At 34.1% G+C, this 13,608-nt stretch overlaps 1 protein-coding gene across 1 annotated transcript in view; it reads left to right on the forward strand.

Moving 5' to 3' along the window:
- The first annotated feature begins 1,541 nt into the window (after positions 1-1,541).
- LOC136409180 (restin homolog) overlaps positions 1,542-13,608 on the forward strand; it is a 51,624-nt gene continuing 39,557 nt past the window's right edge. Inside the window, exon 1 of the mRNA XM_066390527.1 lies at positions 1,542-1,638. Coding sequence (XP_066246624.1) covers positions 1,612-1,638 — 27 coding nt within the window. The 5' untranslated portion in view covers positions 1,542-1,611. The remainder of the gene's footprint in view (positions 1,639-13,608) is intronic.

The raw sequence follows: 13,608 nt of genomic DNA on the forward strand, positions 1-13,608 counted from the left end.
TTCCACGACTTATTCATCGATTTAGAAACTGTTGGGTTAAAAATTCCCTAATATCCATACTGAAATGCTCTATCGTGCATAAACCACATTTCGCGGCGTAATTGTAAAGGCAAATCTTGCAGTAACTCAAGAAGAGTATTTTGTAAGAAAATAAGTAGTCCTCGCAAGTAGTTTGTTAAAATTACTATATCACCCAATAACGTCTGCCCATACATTTATTTTAAACTCTTCTTGGTAATGATGGCTTATTGTGGTATATGAATTTTGATTCGAATGTTCATGACCATCGGGAAGATTTGTACTCCCTCTCCGTGCAAAGAATGGCCCTGTGAAAATCAATGTTCTGATCTCCGACGAAGTTATATCAAATCATGCTTGGTTTTGAGTCTTCCGGTAACATTTCTTGAATTTTTCCAAAATTACATGGATGCTGCGATTTACGTTGTATAATTCAAATGGTAGTATATTAAATTGCCGGAATATTCTTTGGGTGTTGGTTGAAGGACCTTAATGGTCCGGAGTAGTTTTTGGTGCAGAATTGGTTAATACAGGTAAGTACTGTTTCATCAATAAATAATAATGACATCAAATAAGCAAGCTAACAACGAAAGGGAAGAAAATATTCAAGCAAGAAAAGGGAAATCTAAGAAGCTTGTAGAGCTGGTGGGCATACGTACATACATATGTCGGAATAAAATTCGGAGCATTTTCTATAGTTAAGAAATATTATTTTATTATTAAAATATTGAAAAACTAACGAATTTACTATTACTCAACTTCACCTCTACTTTTGTATATTTCGGCTGCCTATTTTCTCCTCCTGCCGTTCTTTTTCGTTTCCAAGGCATAGCTTAGTTCCCAATGGGATTCCCCGATACTTGGCTATTGGGTAGCGACGGTAGTACAGTACTTCATCCCTAGATGGTTCTGTCAATTTGTCCGTCGTATTACTAACTCTAATACTATAATACCAAAACTTATGCACATACATATATCAAATATTTTCTGTAGGATCGGCAAGAAAGATCGGTGGACTGATACCAACCATGAAGTACCTGAAAAAAAATGCAGCAAACAAGGGGGACGAGGGGAATACTATACTCATGGACCAAATGGTCTCATCCAATTTCTGTACTTTTATAGTGTCACTATCTCCTTCGGGAGGAGAATGTAAAAAATCATACAACTTATCCAAAGAATTATCTCATTGCGAAGTCACTGACCAAAAATACTATAATACCTGCTGGTTGAGCAACTACTACTGTATCATTGATCAGTTTGAGGAGAGAAAAGACTATAATCATTTTCACCCTCTTCTGACTTGTAGAATAAGAAACTTATAGAAGATCACAGAATCAGAGATAACATAGAATCCACTCATGATTCAATGCCAGAGAGGGCTCTGCAGGAATGTTTGTTTTGGGGTATCAAATTGATCTCATTACAGCAGCAGGTCATTGCTATCCTTCTCTGCCCTTTTATCATGCTGCTGACTTCAATGCGCAGGTCAAGCATCCTTTGCAAAGGGATTTGAGGCATTTTCTCATTGTCGTTCATCGTATTGATCGAAGTGTGTTGTATGGTGTTTGTGTGCACTATTGTTGAGAAGTTATGGCTACAAAAAAGGTCAAACCTAAGGTAAGTGATATCAAAGCGATCACACTGATTGCGTATGCATTTGTGGGGGTCCATGCAGAAGGGGTGGATAATGTGTTAAGCAAATTTGACCACGTTAGCTGTGATGGCAGGGTTGTTATTTGCGCATTGGATCTATGAATTTATTATCAGAAAAAAATGCAATATTATTGGAAAATCTGAGTTCCTAAGTCAATCCTGACCCGAGGGCGCATAGAATGCAGTAGCAACATTGGGCGAAAATAGTGCAAGCCCTCGCTCTCTCAATCACCCTCAATCAATTCTCAAGTCAACCTTCGAACCTGGAAGAATCTTCCCCATTTTCCCCGTCGAACAACCAGATCGTTTCCATGTTTGTCCCGAAATCTTCGTTCTCAGGAGCCGACTAAAATGACTTTTAAATTCAGTCGAAAGTTCTAATCTCCGATTCCACCTCCGACTTACATGCCTGCTGATAAATGCTGATGATTATCATGCAAGTGGTCTAAATCGTCTAACAGTGGTCAGGCCGCTAACTTTAGTAGGCATCGCCGCGTTAACACACTGACTGAGAGACACGATACGAAATAAAACTTTTTAACATAAACAAACTCAGTTTAAATGTGACCGCGATCGACGATGTTCAGAAATTTTCACGATTTTGTAGTTTTTAGTCCAAAATTTGTGATTTGAAGTGAACTTTGTGCAACTGTCCAAAGGTTTTTTGAAAGCAATTGCAGATCGTAAGTCCAATTATTAAACGCATTAATAAACCGTTACATCTTTATTGATTATTTAATAGTTTTAATTAGTTTTAACGCGGTTATTGTTCGTCGGTGTGTAGGTACTCTTGCATGCTTGACGGTTTTTTAGTTTAATTCCGTTTTCCTGACACTTACTTCTGAATTTACCAAAAATGTGAAAATGTATTTTTTTAATCATTTTTCTTGCTCCGTCCAGTAATTACTCACAATCAAACGCCTCCCTGGGTCGAAAACTACGAAAAGCAGTTGTCATTCCATCACCAGCTCAATCCTAAAGGTACTTGTTGTTTCTCATGAGATTCATATTCCTTCGAGGCTTCCCTCTCAAAAATTTCCCTGAAGACCCACGTCCTCTTCAACCCATTTCGCTAGTCCTCCTGGATCTGCCAATACGCGGTTGTTGGTACGAAATTTTGCATTTAATTAGATAACTCTTGTGGTTAGATTTCTTATGGCTTTCAAGTAGCTAACTTCCGAGCCAGGTTGCATCGAACTAACCTGAACTAACCTGGAAGTTTCTCCAATAATTTTATGAAGTTTCGGCCGGTTTCTCAATAGTCTTTATTATTTTTTCCGGCATTTCTACGTGATGCCTTTGAATCTCGTCCACCTGGAAGGTTCCTGGAGAAAGGAACGTAAGAGAACAACTTTCTAACAAAATTGAAAATGAATAGAACCACTATTGGTGGCTGAAAATATGGCCAAACTATGTTCACATCACTTGTGCAATAGGTATATAAACTGAATCATATTTAGGTGCTTTGGTACAAATGTTCCTTCAGGTTAATTCGCCGGTCCAATGCCCCTCAGTCTTTGTCCTTCCCTGGTCTGAAATTGTTTGTTATTAGTTTCATTGTTGTTACCTGCGATTAGCTACCTTTTTACTCCTACACTTTCCTGTTATTTTTCATTAAACTCTTTAATGAGCACACTTGTGTTTACATAGGATTAACCCTTCATTCCTCACATTATATGAAATAAACGTATGTATGAACTTCTAGAAATATCACCTTATCGAAAGAAATATTATCTTATCGTGTTTTCATGCAAAATATACTGGGTCTATCCATCAATCCGCACCTTTTTTTAAAACCACTTTAAATTCATACGTTTTAGACCAATCCGACCGTCAACCAATGATTTTTACTTTTCAAGTCATTTTTAATTAGACACTCGTACGTAATCAGCCAATATCACCAGATTAAGTACCCATACTTAGGAAAATGAAATTGAAAATTTGTGAAAGTAGGTATTCATATTTAAACATTTGCACAGTGATTTATTATTGAGAAAGTCGTTTGATGATGATTGTTTGAGCTCGGAAAATGCCTGTGGTAAATCTATGAATAGGCACTTACAAGCACCTGCTGTAGGTGTGTTATAAGGCTGGTTATTAAGACTTCACCAGTGAAAGAAGACCAGTTAGGTAGGGCTACGAAACATGTCGTAAAGTGCGAATTACAATGTTATACTAGGAGATCACGAAAAGGTTACAAAATTTAACTCGGTTCCCATGTAGAATGACAATTAGGGTCAGTACCGCAGGTTCTGCAAGTAAATTGCTGATTGGGAATTATCCACAATGGGAGAAAAAGAATTATTCACGACCGATCAGAAACAGACAAAGGTGCATGAAGTTTTATATCAAATGAGATCAAACGAGCGAAAGTCAGTCAGATGGTTTTCCCTATGAAAATCCGGCATGAAATCTAGATAAAAGACGTTGATGCACGATGCAACTCGCTCAAATATTTCCTCTCTGTTCAAAAAAGCTTTTTGCCATATAAAATGATATGAATTTTTGAATCTAATGGCCCCCGTTGAGGAAATCAGCAAAGTAGAAGGGAAGTGCTTTCTTCCCTGTCTATACCAGCGCTGCACGAAATTTTTCGTACATTTGAAAAACATGAAAAATTCAGGCAAAATAGACTTTTACCTCTATTTCAATCCAATGCTAGATGTAATGTTCACTTTAGGGTTCACAGTAGAATTCTAGAATATATTTTAAATTATTCATTTTTTAGATGCAGAAGCTTAATTTTTTTCATATTAGTGGAAATATCAATTGTCAAGCAGATCATGCTAATCTGCACTAACTTGAATCTGAGCCCGCATTTGCTTCATTTTATTAATCTTCACTAATTATCATTTTCTTGTGTCACAACTAACCCCAAAATGCAATAAAGAAACTTAAGAATTTCTCAACATTCTTGAGACCGAAGGAATTTAATAAAACTTCATGCATTTTAGAAAAAGAGCCATTTTTAACGAAAAACTTTGCGGAGTACCACGGTTTTAGATCGGGAGATTGAAGAGAAGACTGAGCAATTCGATTTTTTGTTTTGTTCTAGTTTTAAAATTGAGGGAAGTTTTAGTGTCAAGAAACTCGAATTCGTCTACAAGAAAATTAAGTGAAATTCTTGAATTATTGAAATAAAAATTTGATCCTAAACACCCGAATTGCTGAAATACAAATTTGGCCAACAATTTTGGGTGCATTTCGGAAATTTTTAAGATGGAGAATCGCTCTTAAAATTAAAAAACATTCTTAGTTCAGAAATCCACGATTAAAGTTTAACTCTCCTAAAATATTAGGGATAATTCTCTATTTTAATTTAATGAATCTAAAATTGTGCTTAATATTTAGAGATATTCGTGGAGTTTTTCAAACCTAAATTTGTCTGTAATGGATAAAGAAATTTGAATCGTGAACTCGAAATCGAACTATGCGATTTTTTAACTTTGTTTCCAGGTTTTAGGATATTTCTGAAATTCCTGAAATACATTTCTCAAATTGCTACGCCCCAAATTAGTGTTGAAAGTACGGCGCCTCCTCGTTGTAATTATTGAACAGTTTATAGCTCTTTTACTTGGAGGGTTGGAGGAAAAGCTTAAATGAAAAAGTTGTGGGGTTGGTTCCGAATTGCACGGATTCGATTAAGAACAAGCAGCGAAATATAAGGAAATTTGCTTGTATTTAATTACCACAATCACACGAAAACACATTTAATACCGAGTCAAATGAAAACATTAACACTGTCATTTCATATTTTTCCTAAAAAAAGTACCAATGCCACGAAATTGCCGAAAAATGAATATTGCTGCTAAATGAATATTTTATTAGTATGAAAATATGGTTTGTGCCCCTTCTTCTTCACTGTTGGAGAAATCCCTGAAAATTTTCAATTTGGAATTTTTCGTCTACGCAACAGTCATGCTAACTATCCTTAAGTTCAGGGAAATCTCCCTACATCCAAATTTGGCCTTAAAATTTTGAATTGAGTAAACGCATATGATGAGGTGTTTACAAGCAAGAACTTTGGGTAAACATTTGGTTTTGCATTAGTAAACTCCATTCTTCAACGAAAACCTAGGAAATTTCATCTCTTTGGTCCGTTTTGTTACTGTTTACAAATTATGACAAATCTCTAAATCTGATCTTAAAAACTTGAAATGTGATTGACCAACGTTCGATAATATTCATTTGTGTTAGGCATGCTGTTTCATTTACTAATGTGATCATTCGCGCTGTATCTCAAACCAACCTTGAGACTATTCAAATCATGCTATCTGAATATCGATTTAAGCAACCTGAGCAGAAAATTTACTTCACTTCCCAAAAGAATGGCATCTTTGAAGCACTAAGTTTTTGTGATCACGTATGCTTACAACGGTTATTGTTAACTGTTCAGAATGTTTCCTTGGTTTACAGAACGCAAATACCTTCATTACAATCTGGAAAGTGGCAATTAGGGTACCGGTAATAGTCGCATCTTATACTTATATATAAATTAAACAAGGTACTAAAACTAACACAATTCTCGGAACCATGCTGAAATATGTTGTAGAGAGAGTGTTAATGGGTGAAGTTCCCTGGCGCTGCCGAGCGTAATTCCTAAAAGCAGAACCGCAGTCATCCTTCTTGCTGGTTAATTGTGAATTCTAGTAGATATACCCACCTATGCAGGTAACAAAGTAAAATTTATTATACACATGTTCCTTGAGTAATTAATGGTTCTCCATGTAAGGATAAAATAATATCTCTGCTGCCTGAAAATTCCGGTGAAAGTGTTGAATTTGATTATAGTACCTATGCGAGAGTTTGTGCTAGATTTAATTGAAAAATGTATCGGTCAAAAAATGCATTAATTCTCTATACTCGTTATTATTGAAACGCAACCAAAAAAAAAAAAACTTCGCCTTACTTTGACCTAATCTACATTAAATGTAAATAAGTACCACTTGGTATTCGGTAAATGCGACGTACTGACACAGAGGAACCAACGCCTTCGTACGGTTTTACGGGTCACTTACGTTCAATTAATGTTAATCAGTCTTATCCGATTATGAAAATAATTTTCGGTTTGCTTTCGGCTTCGTTTTTGGACAGGATTTGTTTGATTATGGTTAAGTATGTACTGCGATGCAGTATCGAAAACGTATCTACGGAACCACCTCATTATCAAGTAGATACCACTTAACAATACTAAATTTATTTTGAAACTTGAAAGCATAACGTACATTCCATGTGTGTTTATATCAATTACACGTTGCTTATGTATATAACTGCAGAAGCAGCTCATTCAACCCGTTTAATTAGGGTCATTAGGAAAAATAGGTAAAACCGAACCGACAGGTTGTGATGTAACTGAAGAAAACCGACAATTCCACGTTGGTACTATTTAAATGTCTAACTCAAATAAAATGTTTGCCATTCGGCCAATAGCAAAGGAACATTCGCGTAGTCTGGAGGCTTCGAAAAACCAAAGCCAGTAAAGTTACGGGATTGGCTTGGCATCGATGAATGATGAATGAAACCTATATGATATTTGCATTGAGTGACAATAAAAATCGTTTCTGAAAAAGAACATCAAGAAGTCTCAGAACTTTTCGTTCGAAACAACAATGTCCAAAATACAGATGACGCCAAATACAGGGTGATTCATTAACAATGGTACAATCGAAAGCTGGAAATTCTACACGCCAAATGGTGATGATTGGAGAAAATATACCTTATCCGAAAGATGATAGTTTCGGATATATACAGGGTGTTGAAAGTTAAAATTTTAATTCATTTTTCGCCATTATTCTAAAAATATCTGGCTTAGACACTTGAAAATTTGTAAAGTTATGTTTTTTAGGTGACGAATAAGATTCATCTTTCAATTTCTGCGTTGCTTATAGAGGGTGCCACGTACGATCAATTTTACATAATATCCAGTAAATAACTCTCCACCCTGTATGTCTAACATGAAATTTGATTCAAAATCTAAAAGAGCAATCATTTTTCATTAATTATATATTCCTATTTCATTTCGGTATCTCGATCCGTTTTCGAGAAAAATCTATTTAACGAACACTATGTTTAAATTTGATAATATGAGTAATTAAAAGTGAAACAAACCAAGTGTATTTTCATTTTCTTGAACACATAATAACGTATTAATGAACACGTATTAAGATTTAAAATTTTCAAGTGTCTAATCTAGATATTTTCAGAATAATGGCAAAAAAATGCATTGATATTTTAACTTTCCACATCCTGTATGTATCCGAAACTATCAGCTTTCAGATAAGGTGTATTTTCTCCCATTGTCACCACTTGACATGTAATATCTCCGCCTTTTGGTTGTGCTATTGTTAATGAATCACCCTGTATATACATTCTGTGATAAGGAATGCCTGTTTTTCATGTTTATTGTGTGTTTATCATGTTTATCAATGTTCATCGCGTGCTTTAAGTATATGCTATTTTCCCCTGCAATTACGGTGCTTATTTCTAAGACAGCATGTATATACTACTTTACCTCTTCCACAATTTTCTTCAGTTTTGCTGCATTGAAAGTGTTATAATTTCTGAGAAACATCCATATTTTTCGCCAATAGATTTGATACTAGAATGCAGGGAAAGATGTTTTAAGGTCGAAAGTTTGAAGGAAAGTGTTGATTTGTTACAGAAAAATTTGTGTAACTTAACCAAGCAGTTTGAGGACAACTTTCGTTTTGTATCTGTAAATTGGATTCTAGTGGACTCAAGAAAATGTAAAAAATGTAACCTTCAAGATAATCTAGCCTTACAAAGAAATGTTTTTAAGCAGACTCTTCGAGGAAGTATTGTTATAGCTCGGTATAGTTAAAAGTAAATTCAGTTTTTTCAGAAACTTGGAAAACCCAGACCATCAATAGGCAGCTTTGAAGATCGGTATTTCTAAGAAGAAACTTTGAAAAATAATTTGGAGCTCGGAATTTGCCAACAGGAATTTTGTACTTTTCGAATAGAAACTTTGAAGGAATGTTGTCTTTCGCTTCAGTAACTTCATTCTAAGTATGCCAGAAATGCCCATTAATGTTAGAGAATTGGAAAGACCCGAGATTTTATGAAAACTTGCATTTCACTTGCAGGAGGATGTATTGAGCAGCAATTAACAACTAGCCATTAATATTTCCCATATTTTTAGATTTCCTGTAAACCTTGCATCATTTAGGAAATAGGTTAATTGGTTGTCGAAATAATATATCTAATTTCGTTAGATTATTATTGTGATTCCATTAAATTCAGATTACAAAACTCAGCGATTTCAATATTTTTGAAGCAAGAACTCTTTTTTGCTATCTGGATTATTGAATCGGTTCATGACAAAAACACTTTGTAAATGCAGTTTTAGAGATGTTTTCACTATTATAATCCTTTAGAAATATTCATTGCTAATTTTTTAATTTATGTTTTTTCTTCAAATTTTTTGCTTCTCACTTCTTTTCTTCTCTAGTGTCTTTTTTAATGTTTCTTTGAGGATTATTTTCATTTTGAACTGAAAATATGCATATATAATTATTATATATTTCTATTTCCTTTAGCATATTGTATAACTGTTTCTAAGACTTGGTAATTGTGGTTTTGCCTAAAAAATCGTGGAATTCCTCTTATTACGACGAACAAATCAGTCACTTTACACATATGTACGTATGCATATTACGCGACTCGCCACACCTTGCACTTAGGCTATACAAGACATCTCCTATCCATTACAACTTATTTAAACATGCGGGTATCATTTTTGCATATTAAATTGAAAATCTGTGTTATCAAATCTATGGAATTGCTAGCATGCCTGAACTACTTCGATCGAATAAAAATTGATGAGCGATAAATTACTTCCTTGTATTTGTGAAGTGTATAGTCGGCGATTAATTAAAACTAAAACCAAAACACATCAATAAAATACAGGGATATAAAATAAAGACAGAAGCAATAACATCAGCTAGCGTAGTATGCAAGAAACATATTAAGCTTTGGAGAGTTATTTATTTATGGAAATTAACAGGTGAATTCAGAGGCGGAGGTAATTTTGCTATATAGGAACTTTGTTTTAATGCAATCAGGTTCTTAATTAATTATCAAACGTAAACTATAAATCTTTATTTTAACTGGCTACTCGCATAAGATCAATTATTATTAATGAAAAACGAGCATGAAAGGAAAGATAAGTCAAATCAGAAAAAAAGGTGAAATTTTTTAGTACAGAGACGGCTTCGTGTTTAAACTTTTGCGAATAAACTATAAACTTTTTCGCCTACATGATGTAAATAAATTTTCTTGCGGCTCAGCTTATAATTTGAAATTGAATGTCATTTTGAATTGTCATGAATTTCTTTGTTTTTCTGATAAATTTTATTATAAATAGGGCCTCTCGTATGGCATTTTAACAGCTAAAAAAACTCAAAATACTTAATTATTAATTCATCAGAAATGAATTGGGCGCGATTATAACCATATAAAAAAAGCAGACTCTTTAAAAGTTCTTAAATTGGGAAGATCACATAAGAATTTGTTTTTCATATAATTTTGTTCCTTCTAGTCCCAAGTGAATTAGTGCCTTATCAATTTACTGTTATGAGTTAATTAGAGACAATTCTACACACATTTAATTTGCGAAAATTAACTGAAAACCAATTTAATTTCCAGTTATCTTCCTATTTTTTTAAACATCGCATGCACAAAATATCCAAAATCGAATAGTACGCGTTAGGAAATGTACCAAGTACTTGTTAAAATTCCACCATTTGGTAATTTATATTTTATCTTCGGTCATTTATCTTCTTTGTTCACGCTTCTATGTTCATCTTCACCCGTCATAGTACTTTATTACTGATGCACCTACTGTAGTAAGTAACTATATGTATTTAATAGTTTTTATTACACCCTAATGATTTTATTCCTGACTCGAACTAAACCCCAAGAACTATTACTGCTGTATAAAAAATAATAATGTTTTTGCCATTAAGACTCTCATTTGCCCCCATTGTGCCAATGTCATCGAACCATATATAGTTCCACCTACCCCGCAGCGTATAAGTAATAGTAAAGTAAGTTCTGGATGCACGTACGTTAAATCTTCTATCTTCATTTAATAGTGTATACTAAAAAAGGATGGTTACATGTTTCGCAACAGGTCACGTTAGTTTTGAGTCGTAGATTAACGAGAATTGCGGTAGCAAATGAGAAATTGAACAGACAAAATTGCAAATTTTTAATTTTTCGAATTTGATATTGAATGATTTGGTTGATGATTTTTACGTTTGTAATAAAAATTGATGTTTATATTAAACGTAATTGAATAAAAGTAAATAACTTCAGATTGCTTCTACTAATACTTTTCTGCTTATCAACAATTTAGAGATTACAGTTTTTCACTATCTATTCGAGCCTCTGTTGGATTGGAAAAATCGCAAAATCATTGCTATTCCAGTTCTAGAAATTCGATTCTTAAAATAGGTCGATCACTATTTTCCATCCTCGCTGTTCTATCTTGGGTATGGCAATATCCTGAATTGTTTGCTAGGTATACCACATTAACTTAATGGGGTCGGGTATTTTTGATCTGCCACATCTAATAGAAAATCGGCTTGAAGCTTAACTTACATATAATAATTATTCAGTCATTTTACTGTAGAATGGGTCTATAAACTGTGCCCATTATATTTTATTTGCCTTTATTTTAATGCAAACATGTCGTTACCTTAAACACGAGCCTCATCAAATCATCGTTAGGTTCTTTCGCAAATGCACTGCCACAAGGTAGTAATCTAATTTAAAATAGTTTATTTATGTTTAATGAAGATATTGACCTCATAGTTCAATGAATCGTTTACATTATAAATGACCAGGAAAAATCGAAACGGGACCTGCCTTGCATGGTGCGTTTTCAAGTTTACTGGTTAACAATCGCTTTGGGCGCAGGCAGGAAATTTATGAGTTTCAGATATGAATTGCCGTAGGAAACTTGTAACTCCAAGCCAAATCGTTAAAGTTCTTGATGATTTCGGCAAACGAGCATTCGGGAAATATATGTCTGTGGCAAAGAATTTCTTTTCTTTTTCGTCCATATTTTAATAAAGGATCAATGAAAGTTTCCTCGCAAATTTGTGCCAGTGTTGGGTCAAATCTGGAGAATTGGAATTTCTGGAAATTATTTCACGTGAGGTTGAAGCTCTCAAAAAAGATATAGTCAAGCGAGAATAACTTTTGTTATTGCATAATATAATAGTTAGATCCGCTGGTTCTTTAATGGAGAAAAAAAATTTAATGAAAAAAAAATTCAGGATATCTGTGCGATGACTGATTTTCATTCGGTATATGTATATAGTGCAAAAAGTTTATTTACTCATGGATTAGTCATAATTTTTTCAAACGATTTCCATTTCAAAACGTTCAGTTTCTTATCATTTTGTGAATACGAACTTAGAGATAACAACTATTTGTTCGAGATGTCCAATGCCTTGAAATAAAGTTAATGATTTCCTAACTAAATATTGTTTAAGTTAAATCAGAAAATCAACAAGAGCCAATGAACTAATTGCCTATTCAATACAATAGTCTTGTAATTTGCATTATTCCTCCAGCAGAGGCAACTCTTGTATATAATTTTCATCGCAAATACGCCCTTCTAAAAAAAATTCTATGGAATTTTGAAGGGGAGGTTGATTAAAATAAACACGAAATCTCTATGAAAATGCAACACAATTTGTAACAACGAATTTTCCAGTTGCTGCCACACAAGTGGTAAAAATATACCTCACTGCCCAACGCTTTTGTAAGCTTATGAGGAGTGCCTGGAATCATGCCTTTGTCCCCGCAAATATTAATTGCAAGTCAGTCACAGAAAACATAAATAGCCACTGTTGATGTCCGGTTTGTAGCAAAACACAAAATTCGGTAAAGCAATGATTTACGAGGAGCTACAGGTTGATTCATAATTTTAACTTATTATTATTATCCAGCTTTCCACTAATAATAGCTCGATTGCCGGTCAAACATGGGCAGGTACCCTGCCGCCGTTAACGGTAAGACTGTGGTGGTACCAATGTTAAGCTCTGGTAAATTGAAACGAATATCCATTAACTTGACATTCGCAAGTGCAGGTAAAATTCGATGCGGGTACCTGGACGTTATGATCTATGAATTTTATCTATCCAAGGATCAAGAGTCGGAACTTTTAGTGCTAGCTGTTGGTTATAATGTGTTTATAATGGTAATTCACATATTTCCAAGGTGTGAACAATAATAATATCTCTCTTCTACATCAGGTATGAATTTTCTTTGTAATTTTTCAGTCTGGCGCAATACCTGATTTATGAAAGCAACACAGCTGAAACTATTTATATTACCTCCATCAGCAAGCCACATGCACATTCCTATGTGCATATAAAGAATATGAAAAATTCCTTTTTGTTCAAGGATGTGCAATGCTAATTGATCTTTTCCAAAACAACACTTTTAGCTATGTTATTTAATGTACCATAAAGGCACTGTAGGTGTCTATCACATTTTATTAGTAATATCTAATTAATTTTAACGTTTTAGAAATTATTCGCAAAAGAGTGCGCAAATGCCTTATGTCTTTTACCGTTATTCAAGATAAGATCTTTTACCTCCTACCTGAGCAAAGATATTGTTTCGATTAGGATGGTTGATAACCTGTCTTGTTTGCAGGTATTGAGGATTAAAATTTCTCTCAATTCTTCATTTCTGTTGCGTCTCTGCTAACACTGAAGTGATATAGATTAATGACTTTCTTGGTATGTCGCCTTCCGCAATTTTCATTTAAAAACTAAAAGTCACTCTTAAACCTTTTATAATCTGCTAGTCTTTTCTCCTTTTCCGTTCGTGAGTGTATCTATTCATTTTTAATATCTTTGTTCACGATTTTAGTGGAGAGTTGTGTGCGAGTGT

Source organism: Euwallacea similis, chromosome 5, assembly GCF_039881205.1.
Source record: "Euwallacea similis isolate ESF13 chromosome 5, ESF131.1, whole genome shotgun sequence".
NCBI classification, from domain to species: domain Eukaryota; kingdom Metazoa; phylum Arthropoda; class Insecta; order Coleoptera; family Curculionidae; genus Euwallacea; species Euwallacea similis.